The sequence below is a fragment of the Danio rerio genome, chromosome 24 (genome assembly GCF_049306965.1).
Source record: "Danio rerio strain Tuebingen ecotype United States chromosome 24, GRCz12tu, whole genome shotgun sequence".
Taxonomy (NCBI): Eukaryota; Metazoa; Chordata; class Actinopteri; order Cypriniformes; family Danionidae; genus Danio; species Danio rerio.
In genome coordinates this window covers 24,579,829-24,597,899 of record NC_133199.1, presented here as the reverse complement: position 1 = coordinate 24,597,899, position 18,071 = coordinate 24,579,829, and the positions used below count along the sequence as shown (strand labels likewise).

The following is an 18,071-nucleotide window of genomic DNA, read 5'->3' as shown; positions in this document are numbered from 1 at the left end:
ACCTTTGATCAGTCGTCTGATAATTACTGTGACGTCATTCCCAGCGATCACTCTCTCATTAATTTTACTTTGAGTTTTGTCATTTTGCTGGATTTTGCTTCTTGTTTATTTCATCACCAAACACTGTATTGATTTTCCTTAGTGCTGAGTGTTAAGATTTAAGTAACACACAAACCTGTTGACGTATGTGTCAGCCGATGCCACCCCTAGAGGGATTTACATTATACATGAAATATCAATAAAGCCTGAAAGGTGCGAAAAGCATTCTAACAAGCCCTTCTTGCCTTTTCTTTTGAGGGATTCAAGGGATAGAGAAACAGAGAGGAAAATGTGTCACTCTAGTCGAATGTTTATGCAAATTTATTTATGGTGTCTGGGATTTGCTAATGTTAGACTGGAAAACTCAAGCACTTCTTGTCTTCCCGCACTCTTATAGTTTGTTTTTGCGAGTCAGAAAGTAAGCACAGTCCATCTTGGCTACTTTGGGTTAATGTTGTTTGTCTCGCTAGCGTCTGAAGGAGCAAGATTTGTTCTGTATCTTTGCTAATATACATCAACTCATGCTTTCTTCTATTGTAACAAACACTGTACTTTAGTACCGCTGGCTTTTTTAAACTCTCAGTGATATCAGTAAGCTGTACTGCGCTGAAATCTGCTCTAAATAACTATTGCTATTTTGTTTTTCCACCAACAACAGATGAACTTTATTTTGTTCATTTGTATCATCCGGATACTGAGGCAGAAGATCAACTGTCCTGACATCGGGAGAAATGAATCAAACCAATATTCGTAAGTATTTTGGATGCCATTCAAACAGGTTTTAAGTTCAGATAAGATTAATTCTGTAATTTGTTCTCTTTAATCTCCTTGCACTGCTGAGAAAACCAGGTCAAAATTTAAAGGGACAGTTCACAGCAATACTGTATGAACATTCTATGACTCAAAAAGAGATGTTAGGCTGGATATTAACCTGTGTGAGACGTCTTGACAAATGGGAATGAGAATTGAGATCTGCAGCAAAGGAGAAGATTATCTGTGAATAGAGACTTAAATGTCAGTCTTTTCTTCAATTTATGCTATCATATGACTTTGGGAATATTGCAAATGATCAGAGACAGACAGAATCTGCTGAATGTTTTTTTTTTTTCTTTTTAAACTTTAACCAAATTTTTTAATTATTTACTTCAATCACATAAAAAAATCACTTAGAACCTCTTATTTGGTTAAAAAACTACAAAAGCTCTCTCATATAATACATCCACTAAAAGACAGGAAAAAAAGCTTTACAAATTGAATTGTACACAAATCATTTACATTTGCATAATATTCAGTAGTATTTCTGAAATTTATTTAAAACTTGAATAAATACATATTTACAATCACAAATAATGAATGGGCTAATCTGCAGAGAGTTTTTTGTGGATTTTTATGGGCACAGATTCTGTATGGGTATACTAATGACCCGTATTACTAGTTATTTTAACTTTTTTCCATCATTTTCAAAGCTTAAACATCTAGCAAATATTAAATGCAAGCTTGGGACGAAAACTACATGAATAAAGGTCTGTTTACACAAATGATGCATCACACTATACATCACATCATGTGTACTGGTGAATGGTAATAAAGTATTTATGCTTCTTAATTGCATGCTAGTTCATTTGTTAAGTATCTTCACAATTTTGCTGGTTCATTCCACTGTGGTGACCCCTGATAAATTAGGAACTAAGTCGAAGGAAAACGAATGAATGAATCTTCAGAAATTGAGTTCTACTTCAGTACATTTTAAAGCATCATATTGTAGTACTTTTTATTTCAATATATTTCGATAAAATATTGTTCCTTGTTATTTTGTACTGGAAAAAAACAAACCCCTCACTTACATAGGACTATTTCTGAAAACAAAACAATATTTTTACTTGTCTATAAAATTTGTCTTAAGTTAAGAATTTTTTTATATTTGGACAAGAAGCAAGACAAACTCTATGGTCTCTTTTTAGCAGTCTAGGTGCACAGTCTAAAACGCATGGCGCAAAAGCAATAAGGGCATCCGAATCCACTTTTACTATTTTAAGGACAAAAAAAGTTTTGCGCCCTGGCGCATGGTCTAACAGGGTTGTGTTTTTTTCTCTTAATGAGTTGTGGGTGTGTTTTGAGCAAAACATGGATTTAACATATAAGAGTCTCATCTCACCCCTTCACGCCCCTTCACTTTTTTTTTTACTTTACTTTTACTCTTTACTTTACTCCTGATTTTCGTTGATAAAAAAACAATGGAAATTCACTCCACTAAAAGCATCCATTAGTCTACATATTTTATTTCGTTAGTTTGGCAAAAAGATATGTTTCAAAACTTTTTCTAAATTCAGTTCTAGTTACCACCCAACAAAAAAAATGCTTGATAATAACAAAATGTGGCAAAATGTGAGTTATATCCAAACACTCATCCTCTTCTTATGCCCTATATGGTGATGCATACATCTTCAAAACCCGACAGATGGATAAATCTAAACTAGTTTTTATTAAAACAAATATAAATATGCATATAATAAATAAAACTGCTAATAATAACATTAAAATAAAAATGCAAATTGTCATGAATAAACTAACTAACTACTGCATAACTAACACGCTCTGCGCTGGACTTTAGACCTGTTTTTAATAACGTGGTCTATTTCCGTTCCTCAAAATAGCAACGTGCCAACAATGTGCCTTAAAACACCTCCTTTTTAGACCAGAGCATCCACGAGTCCACAAAGTGGGGCAAATAGATTTGCTATTTAAACAACATGGTGCAAAACATGAAAATCACAGTTGTGCTGGTTTTAAAATAGCAACAAATCACGCCAAACACATCTTGCTCCTTATTGTGCCGGGTGTATGATAGAGCCATAAATAACAAAAAGCAGTTTTTGAGTACAAATGATCTGGTAAGAGTGAGTTTCTCAATTCAACATCTCAATTATTCAGATGATCTGTTCAGAGTAATGTAAGTCTGCAGTCAACAACTCACTGATTCACTGAATTTAGTCAGAGCAAGTCTTTAGTTATTGTCTTAACAATGCATTCAATTAAAAAAAAAAACTTCTCACCTGACATTTAAAAGCTAATGTTTCTTGAAATAGTTCACCATTTCCTCATAACTATATTTCTGGCAAACCTACAACCTTAAATAGATAGCAAGCCCCCCAAATAACAAATAAACAAATATGGAAGTCAATGGTTACAAGTATTCAGCTTTCTTCAAAATATCTTCTTTAGTGTTCAACAGAATAAAGAAAGTCAAAGGGTCTGAAAGTGATGGGTAAGTAAATAATAACTTTGTAAATAATTTTCAGTTGTGGATGAACTATCCCTTTAAATTATGTCAGTAAATTTGTTCATATTTGGGAAACTGCACTCAAAAAATGAGTTTTTAAGATGAGCGGTTGTAAACAATTTATATGGGCTGAATTTAAACAAACTAAATATTATATAGTATTTCATAATGTTCAACTTTTTGTTTAAATCTAGCCCGTATAAATGGTTTGCTTACCTTAAGTAAAATGTGGTAAATCTAATGAATCATTTTTTTTCAGTGTACTGATTAAATGCTTGCTCAACTGGTCATTGCTAGTCTCGTCTCCAAACCAGCCTAAAAACCGACAGAAAACAAAATCTAGTTGACCACAGGAGTCTCATCGGACATCATAGTTCTGAAGTCTGATAGGGACACCAGCCTCTATTCAAAAACATCTGCTGCTGTAGAGCAGCTATTCTGGTCTTTTCAGCAGAGTGAGAACAGAAGGTACATGAGAAACATTTCAGCTTATGTAATTTTAACACAGGCATAAAGTATGGGATATTTTAGCCAGTCTCTCCAGCAGCGAGCGTGAAGCCGCCGTACTGCAATCTCATCATCTAAAATGTCACTGGTCTCTCCGCCCCGTTCCCATGATTTAATGTCCTTTGTCCTTAAGTAGCTCTCTGTCAGCGCTTCGCACGAAAACAAGACTCAATTCTTAAACACCTGCAATTTTCTACCCAGCATCACTAATGTTGTTATTCCAGTGCCACGCTTTTCAATATAACCTGGTAATAATATCATTCTCAAGCCAGCGCTGTGTGCAGCTTATGAATGACAGAAAAATATCCCATAACGCTATTTTTCTTATGTTGTTTTTTCTTCTTTTCCACAGGAGGCTGGCAAAATCAACACTTCTGTTGATTCCACTCTTTGGAATAAACTTTATCATATTCGCCTTCATTCCGGAGAACATCAAAACCGAGCTACGGCTTGTGTTTGACCTCATTCTCGGTTCATTTCAGGTATGGAAGAGGAATTAATCGCTCCAGCTAGCTGCAAAAACAAAAGTCGAGCCTAAATATCAATAGTACAAGTGACAGGACGTGCTCTCAGGCTAATCGTAGCACTGTTGTTCAGGAAGCAGAATAGTTTAATGATGTCTGGTAGAACGGCTCACGGGTGCTCAAAGAGAATCTCTGGCTTACACACTTTGGCTATTGGCCACTGTTTCTTTGTAATTGCATAATTGGGTGTTTCTTCAACTGTGGGCGACTTTTGCCCTGTGGATGTTTGGAAAACAAAGTCTCTTCAAAACACTTCACACACTTACTAGTTCATTCAGTTTTATTTAATGGCATGGCTGATTCCGACATATTTTAATTTATGTTTTAGATATTGTGCTTGAAAAAATATATTTTTAAAACTCTATCTATCTATCTATCTATCTATCTATCTATCTATCTATCTATCTATCTATCTATCTATCTATCTATCTATCTATCTATCTATCTATCTATCTATCTATCTATCTATCTATCTATCTATCTATCTATCTATCTATCTATCTATCTATCTATCTATCTATCTATCTATCTATCTGTCTATCTACCTATCTATCTATCTATCTATCTATCTATCTATCTATCTATCTATCTATCTATCTATCTATCTATCTATCTATCTATCTATCTATCTATCTATCTATCTATCTATCTCTTTCTTTCTTTCATTTTTTACTGGCATATTTTCTTGTAAAGTATTTTTTTTCTTTCATTTAATTTTATAATTGTACTTTTTCAATAAATAAATAAAATTACTGTTGTAGAAAAAAAGGAAAAATGTCAATCAATCAACTGTAGCAATAAAGCGTTTATTATTTTAAGAATGCATTTTAATGTAATAATCTATACAATAAATATGACAATTTGTCAAATACATATAGTAAATATACAATTTTATAATATAAATGTATAAAAATAATATAAATTATTACTTTAGATTTAGTTAAAATAATGATTTATTAATGATTTGCACTCTTACCAAGACATTTTACTGGCATATTATATTGTATTAAATACATTGTATTGTTCTCATTAAATACACTTACGGGTCATTTTATTAGGTACACCTTACTAGTTCTGGGTTGTACCCACTTTTGCCTTCAGAACTGCCTTAATCCTTGGTGGCATAGATTCAACAAGGTACTGGAAATATTCCTAAGTTTTTTGGTTTATATTGACATGATGGCATTACGCAGTTGCTGCAGATTTGTCGGCTGCACATCTATGATGCGACTCTCCCGTTCCAACACATCCCAAAGATGCTCTATTGGATTGAGTTCTGGTGACTGTGGAGGTCATTTAAGTACAGTGAACTCCTTGTCATGTTTAAGAAACCAGTCTGAGATGGTTTACACTTTGTGACATGTTATCCTGCTGGAAGTGGCCATCAGAAGATGAGTACACTGTGGTCAGACCAGGCAATGTTTTTCCAATCTTCTATTGTCCAATTTTGGTGAGCCTGTGCAAATTGTAGCCTCAGTTTCCTTTTCTTAGCTGACAGGAGTGGCACCCGGTGTGGTCTTCTGCTGCTGTAGCTCATCTGCCTCAAGGTTGGAGGTTTTGAGCATTCCGAGATGCACTTCTGTATACCTGAGTTGTAAAGAGAGGTTATTTTAGTAACTGTTGCCTTTCTATCAGCTCGAACCAGTCTGGCCATTCTCCTCTGACCTCTAGCATCAGTAAGGCATTTACGCCCACAGAACTGATGCTCACTGGATGTTTTCTGTTTTTCGGACTATTCTCTGTAAACCTATAGATGGTTGTGCATGAAAATTCAAGTAGATCAGCAGTTTCTGAAATACTCCCACCACCCTGTCTGGCACCAACAACCATGCCACGTTCAAAGTGACTTCACCTTTCTACCGCATTCTGATGCTAGGGTTGAATTGCAGCAGATCGTCTTGACCATGTTTACATGCCCACAGTTTTCAGAAAAACAGGAAAAAAATAAAGACCACAACAGTAGCAATAAAGCTTTTATCATTTTTAGATTTTTAGACATTTAAATGTATTAATCATGCAATAAATGTTAAAAAATGTAAATAAATATGTAAAAATGTGTCATATAAATCTAAATTACTATTTTACTTTTAGTTCAAATAGTCATAATTGCACTCTGTGACGTATTTACATATTTATAAAACATAAATGATGTCATGGTAAAAAAGTTTCAAGGGCATTTTTAAGTGTGACCTTCATAATAATAATAATACAAAACGGTTACAGTCTGTCTCAAAGAAAAAATTGCCTTGGGACAAAAAAAGTGCCCCAATTATACAGTGTTTCCAAGGCAGGACCAGCAGAATGACAGGCATGAATTCAGGACGGGTCTGCCCCATTAGTTAAATATACTTACCCACCTATATCTTTGAGGCCAGCAACATTCTAGACAGTCTGGTATGAATATCCAGATATGTAGCCTATTGTCGTTCACTGCTATGTGTGATGCTTTGAATGAATGTCCTTGTAATTCTTACTCTGTACCAACATTGACGTAAGCTTCTTTCACTTCTTTTACCAGGGTTTTGTGGTCGCTGTACTCTACTGTTTCCTAAATGGAGAGGTAAGACTTGGATGGACAGGATGTGTAGATGCAATCACAACTAATAAAAAACCACTTCCTATATCCAAGTGTCATTTAATTTCTCTAAAGCTAAAAGCTAAAGCCCAAGAAGCCTGTAATTGGCTTAGATTCTTCTGGCTCACATTGGCTGTTAGCATCTCTAGACATAAAGGCAGCGCTGGAATATTACTTAAATATACACATTAATCTCCACAGCATCTTGGGTCTTGTTGCTATTAGGGATTAAATAAAATGCAAGCTCTATTCTAGGTCATTTGAAGGGGACCTATTATGCAAAAATCACTTTTATAAGGAGTTTTAACTGTTGTGGGGCATACAGTATGTGTGAATATAGCCAGCCTTTAATGGTAGAAATGAATTACTTCTATTTTTTTATAATTACACATCATAAAAACAGTCTGCAGGAACACTTCAAATGACATTCTCCCTTTGTACGTGTCATCAGAGGGGGAAAGCCCCGCCCATTTGTGACAGTCTCTTCCTCATTGGCAAAACTGCCTTAAGTGGGAAGCAGCCGTTCGCCATTAGAGTTTTCACTTGCTGAAGATAATGATAGCAAATAAGAGGCATTATAAATTTGGAGTTTTAAGATGCACAAATGAACACTGTAGTCTCTATAGACTGCCTTTTTCTACTTCTTTTCACATTTTCAGTTTTTCACAGGAATAAGGTTAATCCTGTTTGAATCTGTCACTATGCTGAAGCACAGGCTTTGTAGCTCCACCCTCTTTTGAAAAGAGCAGAATCTCATTTGAAATTAAAGCGACTGTTTGAAATGGCACAATTTGGATCAACAATCATCAATCTATGTGGTATTTTAAGATGAAACTTCACATACACACTCAGGAACATCAGAAAGACTTGTAAGAAGGCACATAATAGGTCTCTTTTAAAAGAATTAGACATGTTACACAAATGTATTCTATTTTATGTGTGAAACAACCCCACTTTACCTTAAAAATAATCTAGGTTTTTAGGGTATATACAAATGTGGCCACTGAGAATGCATTTCTGTATGCGTAGTGCTGCAATTTGTCAGGCACAGTCAAGTGCAGTGCAGCAGCAAAGGCTGCCTTATCATAAATAAATAAATGAAAAACACTTTTGTGCTTTACGCACTATCCACCATGGCGCAGGGAACAACTGCTTTTCCATTGTCGAGCCATCGCGAGCAAACGCCCCCCAAATCAAAACAGCGTTTCTGAAAACCATCATTAGCCAACTAAGGTTGCAAGTTCCATCATTATAAACAGTTTGTTGATTTGGTGTTTCCCAAATCCATTGTTATAACAAACATTCGCAAACTGTGTCGCAAACTTTGTAACTACTTCTCTAGAGCTGTAGTTAGAAGCATAGTTCCTGGTTCTATTATCCCACCTATACCCTGTTTCTTTCGAGCGTCACAACATTTAATCAGTTAATTTGCTTTTCAGTTTATTTTTAAAGTTCAGTTTTAGCGATCTTTATATTGACAAATACGCTCTGTTCATAGTGCACTAAAATCCTAGTATTATCTAAATAGTTTACACAATATTTTTAATTCATTATTGCTTGTTTAGAAAATAACTAAAGTCTTTTTTGGATTTTTTGTAAAAAGAAAATCAAAATGGCTAAGACTGGCTTTAATTTATTAGTAATATATATGACTAATTTGACACATTTCTATATCCTCTGAAAGACGATGCGCTGCAGGAATACGTTTTGATGCATGCTTCTGGCGAAAATAACTCTAGAGGAAGTAGATATTGCACAATTTATTGACTTAGAACTCAGCCTGTTTAGAATATCAAGTGTATATCTCACAATTGTCTTTAAGTTATAAACTTGCAATTTCGAGTTAGGTGATTTGCAATACTGACTACAAGTTTGCATCACAATTTCAATCTATTTGGAATTGGGAGTCAAAAATTTAACCAAGTTATCAAAATGTAGATTTTTTTTCACACAGAACGTTCTACAAACAACAAACAATGTTGTTTTATAAAGAAAATACAGAGCTTAAAACAATAGAGAAAACATCTATATCTATCTATATAAAGAGTCCAGAGTCTTGTATGCTCTTTAAAAAAAATTTTCTTTAGTTATTATTGGCATCAATAGTTCAATCATTAGAGTCTTTTTATTGAGCAAAAAATCTTCAAAGATGTTTACTTAGATCATTAGATGACAAAAATGCATATTTAAGAGGTTCATTGAGGAAATTAAAATAGCTCTTCTAAAATGCAAAAATGCATTTCTGCAGTTGAACACAAAATATGATATTCTGAAGAATATTGGAAACCAACAGCCATTGGCATCTATATGAGGAGAATAAAAGACTATGGAAGTCAATGACTTTCCAACATTCTTCAAGATATCCTCCTTTGTGTTCAACTGAAGACTGAACATGGAAAGGTGAGGAAACAATGAGAGATTTTTTTGGTAATCTATATCTTTAATGTGATTTGACTTATGTAATACAGTAACATATGAGTTCATTTTGTCCATGACCAACTAAGTGGATCTTGTCCATCTCTCAGGTCCAAGGTGAAATCAAGAGGAAATGGAGGCGATGGCACCTCGAAAGATTTCTGGGTCCTGATACAAAATACCAGCACCCATCCATGGGCAGCAATGGCAACAACTTCAGCACACAGATCTCCATGCTGACTCGCTGCAGCCCTAAGACTCGCCGTGCATCCACATGTCAAGACGAGACATCCATCACAGTCTAACTGACCTACAACAGTGATTTACTACTGCCGTCTACGGCCAGACCCCGAGAGGCCATGCACATGTGCAGAAAGACTGAAATACTACATTACTCTTGGGATATATAAGTTACTAAAATTAAATTGTTTTTGAACATAGTGCAGTTTAAAGAGTTGCGAGGTTCTTATGAGAAAAACTCAACATCCAATCATCTTCTGCAACACATTAAACCTGTAAATAAACCTGCAGTGATTTTCTGGAGAACACCAAGATATTGTGGTTTGAGACTCTTGCCGTCATTTTGTGCCGACTCGGCTCTGCAGGGATGCAGAAGAAACAACGTCATCAAAAATGACTGATGATGCACTGTTGGAAAAAGAGGTTAGGGATTCTCTACTTGGACTGCTCTTATATATTTTTGCTTATGAGGTAAGTAAAAAAAATTATAATAATAAAGGAGGCAACCAAAAGTGGATTGTTGAATATCCAATATATGGAGATACACTGTAGAGACCAAATGTGATGTTTCTTTGAAACATGTTGTTCATATATATTTTTTGTGATGTTTCCAGATCAGTATGTGTGTGTGTGTGTACTGGTTTTGGTGGTTTACAAGGACAACCACTGGCAAAAAGTGAAATCGCCATACTTGGAAATGTTTAATTGTGTAGAAAAAAACAAACACATACAGTACATGCCACAAAACTATTTTCATTCAACAATCCAACATTTTGGCTGTAAGAAACACTTAAAAAAGAAAATGAAAGAAGTCATTTACAACTGTCTTTCCAAATCAAGCAAGAAAAAAAAATGGAATCACACAAATCTGAGGGAAATTATACAGAATCACCATGTACTTTGCAGTTTTAAAACAAACAACTGTATACAACTTTTAATTAGTCTGCAGTTAAAAAAGTGTTTGCACACCTTAGTGAGGTGTTGAACCAAGCTGATTAACATAACTCATTATCAAACTTCTCAAAGAAGGTAAATCTTCACGGAATGTTGCAAAAGATGTTGGTTGTTCCCAGTCAGCTGTGTCTATAATCTGGACCAAGGACAAATCAAATGGCAAGGTTGTAGGAGTGGAGCGTACTGGTAAACCTAGGAAGACGTCAAAGCAAGACAGAAAACTTAAAGCAATATGCCTTCAAAACAGAAAATGCACAACAAAGCAAATGAGGAACGAATGGGCAGAAAGAGGAGTCAATGTCTGTGACCAGACTCTAAGAAATCGCCTTAAAAAAATGGGATTTACAAACAGAAAAGCCTCACTAAAACCATTATTAACATGTAAACAGAAAAGATCAAGGTTTCAGTGGGCTAAAGAAAGGCAGTCTTGGACTGTGGATGACTGGATGAGCGTGATATTCAGTGATGAATAACGAATCTGCATTGGCCAGGGTGATGATTCTAGAAATTTAGTTTGGTGCCGTTGCAATGAAATTTATAGACAACTGTCTGAGAAAAACATGCAAATTTCCTCAATCATTAAGAATACGGGGTTGTATGTCAGGTATTTGTACGGGAGAGATGACAGTCATTACATCCTCTATAAATGCACAAGTTTCTATTGAGATTTTGGACACTTTTCTTATTCCATCAATTGAAAGGATGTTTGGTGATGATGACATAATTTTTCCAGATTGATAATGCATCGTGCCATAAGGCAAAATCTGTGAAAACTTTTCCACAGGAAAGACATATAATGTCAATAGGATGACCTGCAAATAGTTCAGACCTCAATCCAATTGAAAATTTGTTTTGGAAATGAAAGAAAATGGTCCATGACAAGGATCAAACCTGCAAAGGTGATCAGGCAACTGCAATAAGATAAAGTTAGAGACTGATGAAGGATAATGTTAAATCCATGCCTCAGATAACTCAAGCTAAAAGTCAGAGGTGGTGCAAAAAATACTAGTGGTGTTTTTATTTAATGATTCCATATAGTTTTCCTCAGATTTGTGTGATTCCATGTATTTTTTTCTGCTTGATCTGTAAAAACTGTTGTAATTGACAACATTGTTCTTTCAATTTTTAAAAGTGTTTCATATAGCCAGAAGGTTGGATTGTTTTGTGACATGTATGTGTTTGTTTGTTTTTCTACACAATTAAACATTGGAACCTTCCAAGAGTGGCGATTCTATACTTTTTGTCAGGGGTTGTAAAAATTTGTATAATGACATTGGTATGACCTAAAGTAGGTATTACAATGTTGAAGTGGTTTGTGAGAACATGCGCTGTGTTTTAGTAGTTCAAAAAGCTGTAAAATCATACTTAACAAGGTCTTTTGACATTCAGAATTAGCCACTGGTTTCCTGGGAGGATTGGGTTTAGGGGAAAGGGATGGAGTAAAGCCATATAATAGGTATACTTGCATACATTCAGAAAATGACCTGTTGTTTGTTCAAACTACTCAAATTAAAACTTAATTTTCTTAGGTTTAATCTATTTAAATTTGTAAAAAAGTTACTCTCCTAAGTAACCCAATTCTGGATGTAATAGTGACTAACCCAACGAGAGGGGTCTGGATGCAGACCTGATGCGGTGCAATCTGAGCTGCATCTAATGCTTTTGAATGCACTCACCTAACCCCACCCCTAACCCTACCCCTCACAGTGACGTTAGTAGCTCCATTGAGTGCATTGTGTCTGACATTGAATTGCTAAGATTTAAAATATCAGCTTGTAACATAAAGGCTGCACCCAGATACAATACAAATAATAATAATAATAATAATAATAATAATAATAATAATAATAAATTACATTTATATAGTGCTTTTCTGGGCACTCAAAACGCTTAACACAAAAGGGGGAATCTCCTCATCCACCACCAGTGCACAGCATCCACCTGGATGACGCGATAGCAGTCATTTTGCGCCAGACCGCACACCAGCTGATTGGTGGAGAGGAGACAGAGTGATGAAGACAATTATGATATGAGGAGGGATAGGAGGCCATGATGGACAGAGGCCTATTAGCAGAATTGGTTACTCTTTTCGAAGGACATCCTGGGATTTTTAACGACCACAGAGAGTCGGGACCTCGGTTTATTGTCTCATCCAAAAGACAGCACTCACTGGGCAGTATAGAGTCCTATCACTATACTGGAGCATTAGGACCCAAACAGACTGCAGGTTGGGCGCCCCCTGCTGGCCTCACTAACACCACCTCTGGCAGCAACCTAGCTTTCCCATGTGGTCTTCCATCCAGGGACTGAACGGGCGCAGCCTTGCTTAGCTTCAGTGGGTGACCATGTGAGAGTTGCAGAGAGCTAGCTGCCAGCGATTTGAACCCAATAGCAAATTTAATCCAAAGTTTAGCCCATATTTTACCCAGTTTGGGTTTAAATAGCCAAGCATTTATTAGAGTGTATAAGTTAACTCAATTCCTTAATGTGACCCCAACACAAATCCATTTTGTGAAACCCAATATTTTTTACAGTGCATGTTTACAGTATAAAATGCATTATGCCTATGTCCTCGAAAAACACCAAAACCAACATGCGTGTGTGTATGTGTGTGTGTGTGTGTGTGTGTGTGTGTGTGTGTGTGTGTGTGTGTGTGTGTGTGTGTGTGTGTGTGTGTGTGTGTGTGTGTGTGTGTGTTTAGGCACGTTTGGAAGCCGAATGCCCTTCTCTGCACTATCATTCCAGATCAGTCATCCCAGCAGTGTCAACATTTAGTGAGCATGCTTGTTTTACTGTCATTGTGCCATGTATCACCGTGACATGACACTTTTGTGGTCTAACGTCAAATCCTTTTGTGCAAAGAACAAACTATCCATAGTGACATCAATGTCGACAATGTTCCCATCAAGGACGCCACTGTTGGAGCTTGATAAATCCGTCACGGTCGACACCCATCGACCAATTCATGCTAACAATGGAAGTGGTACTTATAAGCATTGTAAGTCTTGGCGCTACTGCTAACGGTTGCTTTTTTTTACGTCCTTTGGTTCCTTTCAGTGCTTAGGGTATTTTAGTGTTTATATACAAGCTAAAGGGAAAGGGAAAAAAGGCTGGCCGCCTGTCACACCAATGCACTTGTCTTACAGTTGTGCTCATCGAGATGGACTCGCAGCCAGATCGAGGCCTGTGAAATCCCGGAAAGCGGCTCAAACTGGGTCAGCGCCACATCAAGGTAGTTCAGACTAGATGGTGGTCTCTTGTGTTTTTGTTTCCAGCGGAGTATTAAATAATAATTCAGTCACATCGGATAGAATATATAAAGGGAATGTACAGTGAACTCATTTTTATGCTACAGCTGGGATGTCTCGCAAAGGTTATGATAACATTTGATGAAAAGAAAAGAAAAATAAGCCTCAAAACATCATCCGAGGGCTTGTGCTTTTTAGTTTAAATGTGTGATTAGCCAGAATACCTCTCATATGTCACAACGAAGAATGTATATTCTTATCTTATATAAAACTGTTTGGAGTTGTCATTTTCGATTTATATAAAAAGATCACTTTGTGTTAGCTGCCAGTGTGAAATGGTGCCTAATTTTAATCATTTGCGCTGTACAGGTTGTGTCTAGTTTTGGAATGATGTATAGATACGCTGTTGCACATGAATTTTACGTGAAGCAAAATTGATCAGCGGATGAACTGGATGTTGTTTATTGTATCTGTGTATCTGTGCTGTGAAAGTGAGTACTATTTGTTCATACCGCATGCTAAACCGACAACACACGGTACGAGTAATAAATTCACAGAAGAAGCATGACCCAAATTCTTTACAGTCCTGTGTACACATGCTGAATATTTTTGTATTCACGTTTCAACCAGCTTGATACATGGTATATGTATTTTTGTAACATTTGGGACCATTTTTCCATTGCTGTTTTAATGTTCACGATCAATCATTTTAAATAAACTTCTATTTACGTCGCGATTTCAGTGTTAAAATGTCATTTTGACTTTTATTTTGACATTTATTTTGATAGGATACATTAGTCTTGTTGTGAAGGATGGGAAAACATTGAATACATGGTGGTTAATTAAACATTTACCCTAAAATGAATTAAAAGTAAGCCATTTGTAGGTTGATTTCAGCTTTAAAAAATGTTTGCACATTTCAGTCATTTTGTCAACCAATGCATCTCCGTGATGGACTCCGTGCATCTGACCAATGGAAGACATTAAGATTTCAGGTAAACCTTTTTGCTAACTCGTGTTTGTTTCAGTGGAAGATGTTGGAATGACACACTTAAATATATCAATTACCAGATCTATTTGAGGTTATCCATTGGCTTATATTTTGTATCTGGATTTTTAAGAAAGCTAAGAATATGCCTTGTGTCACAGTCTTCCCCTACCCTCGGGAGATAAAGATAAATCATTTATTTGCTGTGTAAATTTCACTCTCCTCAAATACCCAGCTTCCCCTCCGAGCCTTTGTGTCTGTCAAATCCCAGACATACTCTGAAGAACTGTTCTGCTTTTGCCTTCTGGTAAACATTGAATTAAATAAAGGGCATGGAAGCAAATGCTTATACCAAAACACATTTTTCTTCTTTTAGAGGCTTTTGTTTAATTGTCTAGATAATTTCAGTTATCTATTGTGCTGGTGCATGTTGGTCCTGCAGGAGAGGGAACTTTTCCTGTTATCTGTTTTTCTGTTCAGCTATTTAACCCTGCCTTTGAGCTTTAAAGGACAGTTCTAATCTGAAAAAAAAAAGGAGTCAACAAACACAAGGTTATGACATACACTTTAAACTACAAAGACCCAAAGAACTCAAAACTGGAGATCTAGAAAAACAGCGGTAAAACCAATCAGAAGATTTAACAAAATAAATGGGCTTAGCTTATTTTAAAAGGGAGAAAATCAGTTCCCAAATCTTTTGTCAGTAAGTGGATAATTGACTCAAAATGATATATTGCTCTTTAACTGTCAGATACAAGAAGTGTTTTATAAGATCTCTATTCACATAGTCAGTTATATCTCAAATAAAAGTAAGTCGTTGGGGAAAATGATTAAAAAACAGCTATTTTCTTCTATTGTGTGCAATCTATTGGTTATACTTTGCGAAACTGTAGTTATAGTTATTTAAATTAAAAGTTAAGTTAATTAAAAAAAGAGAAATAATAGCAAATAACTACAACCCCAATGCAGAAAAAGTTGGGTCAGTATGGAAAACACAAAATAAAATAAAAATAAAAATAAAAAGTGGCGATTTTTCAATTTACTTTGACTTGTATTTCATTGCAGACTATATGAACACAAAATATTTCATGTTTTATCTGGTCAACTTAATTTCCTTTGTAAATATACATCCTTTCCTGTCATTCAGACCTGCAACACATTTCTAAATAAGTTGGGACAGGAGAAGTTTAGGGCTAGTAATTAGGTAAACTGGTTAAATAAAGATGTGATTTAAAACAGGTGAAGTCAACAGTTGATTGTAATTATGATTTGGTAGAAAAGCAGCATCCAAGAAAGGTTTAGTCCTTTAGGAGCAAAGTTGGGCAGAGGATCGCCCGTTTGCCAACAAACATGAGAGAAAATTATTGAAGTGTTTAAAAACAATGTTCCTCAAAAAAAGATATGTGTGACATATGAAAGACATTTGGATATTTCACCTTCAACAGTGAATAACATCACTAAAAGATTCTAGAAATAAGAAGGAATTTCAGTGTGTAATAGACAAGTATGCAAACCTAAGATGAACAACTTTTATCTCTGATCCCTCAGAATCTGTAAGCGATTCATCTATAAGCGATATCATCACATGGGCTAGGGATTCTTTGGCAAACCTATGTCAAGTACCACAATATGTAGTTACATCCACAAATGTGCCAAAAGAAAGCCCTATGTTAACAGTGTCCGGACACACCAGAAGCACTTCTCTGGGCTCGGAGGCATCTGGAACAAACTATCACACATTGGAAATTTGTAGTGTGATTAGATGAATCTAAATTTCAGGTATTTCTTGGGAGAAATGCACTCTGTCTGCTCCGGACCAAAGAAGGAAAGGATCATAAAGACTGAAACTGGGTTGTGTCATAACCCTTGGCAAAGGTAATTTGCACTTTTGTCTTTAGTCCCTAAATATCTTTTAATGTTGTGAAAAGAAATGGTGACATTATAAAGTGGTAACTACTTTACTGTTTCACCTTTAGTTCAACTTCCAACACATTAAATAATGTTTGTTGTATTGTCTGCAAATCAAAGTAAATTCAGAAATCATTACTTTCTTTTTTTATTTGTGTTTTCCACACTGTTCCAACTTTTTCTGATTTGGAGTTGGATTTGTGGATGGGATAATACTTATAAAATAGGTGGTGTTTTTTTAAGCTCAATCGCATGACGGAACATTACTTTTTTCACATATTGTCACAAAATTGGCTAATACTTAATGTATTTTTATTTTTTTTTGTAAAAAAGGCGTGCATTGTAGCTGTCCAACTGTCATTGGATAATGAGCAAATCGTAATAAATGTACAAATAAAATCATGCCAATTGATCACTAAATATAAATTTTTTTACTCTTGACCAGAGATGCCCAAAGTAAGACCCATGGCACCCTACATGGCCCGCCATCCTATCTGAAATGAGAAGGGGAATGATGGAGAGGTGGTTGAGGTGTAGTCCTTTGACAGTGATCATCGTTTAGAATTTAAAATAACCTTTTGCTTTTTTGTTTTGTTACTGAGATACAAAAAAGTCAACTGAAATTAAAAGATTCAATTGAATACTGTAAATCACAGGTGTCAAATCCAATTCTTGGAGGGCCGCAACTCTAGGAGGGCACTAACCTACTCAATCAGTTGGATCAGTTCTGTTTAATTAGGGTTGGAACAAAACTGTGCAGAGCTGCGGCCCTCCAGAAACTGGATTTGACACCTGTGCTGTAAATGAATCAGACTTTTAAAATGTAAATAGTGTCACTTAACAGATGCACAAGACATCTGTGAGCCAATCGAAGCAAGCTTGACTCATGTATTCAGCATTGAACTTGTGTTATAAATGGGATTGTTAGTTTGACTGTAATAAGTTCATTAAAAAATGTTTACAAATTATTCTGCATTAGTCAATGTGATTCAAAGCAACATTTTCTGGTTATTTTTAAATGTTACAGAATAAATTAGATAATTATCCATGGCAAATTTATTTATATTTACTGTTTGGTATATATTCAAACCACATCCTTCAATCAAGTTTGCTTTTTGGCCCTTTAGAGGAAAAAGTTTGGGCACCCCTGCTCTTGACTGTTCATTAGCATTTTATTTCTGATTCAACTAAAAATCTTCTGTTATGTCCTAGTAAAGAAGAAGAAAGTCACCTATAAATCTTTTATGGCTTGATGATAAATAGCTATTTTTGAGTGAATTTTCACTGTAATGTCAAATACCTCACAATCTTACTAACAGTTTTGCTATTCATACTGAGATGAGCTATCATCCGATGATACATTTTAGCTGTTTAATATGTCATTTTATCACTT

The 18,071-nt window shown here is 35.5% G+C and overlaps 1 protein-coding gene and 1 long non-coding RNA gene across 5 annotated transcripts in view; one reads left to right on the top strand and one right to left on the bottom strand.

Annotated features, from left to right (window-relative positions):
- Positions 1-14,518, top strand: part of vipr1b (vasoactive intestinal peptide receptor 1b) — a 104,889-nt gene extending 90,371 nt beyond the window's left edge. The window contains exons 10-16 of one of the 4 annotated variants that reach the window (XM_073940350.1): positions 698-789; positions 4,179-4,308; positions 6,869-6,910; positions 9,451-10,003; positions 13,236-13,308; positions 13,397-13,532; positions 13,681-14,518. In XM_073940350.1, coding sequence (XP_073796451.1) covers positions 698-789; positions 4,179-4,308; positions 6,869-6,910; positions 9,451-9,645 — 459 coding nt within the window. In that variant the 3' untranslated portion in view covers positions 9,646-10,003; positions 13,236-13,308; positions 13,397-13,532; positions 13,681-14,518. 4 annotated transcript variants of the gene reach the window in all.
- On the bottom strand, positions 295-5,111 carry LOC141380675 (uncharacterized). The gene is made up of 3 exons (XR_012399314.1): positions 4,896-5,111; positions 2,846-4,755; positions 295-2,624 (listed from the first exon to the last, which is right to left on the bottom strand). It is a non-coding gene; the product is annotated as an uncharacterized lncRNA (long non-coding RNA).
- Positions 14,519-18,071: the final 3,553 nt, after the last annotated feature.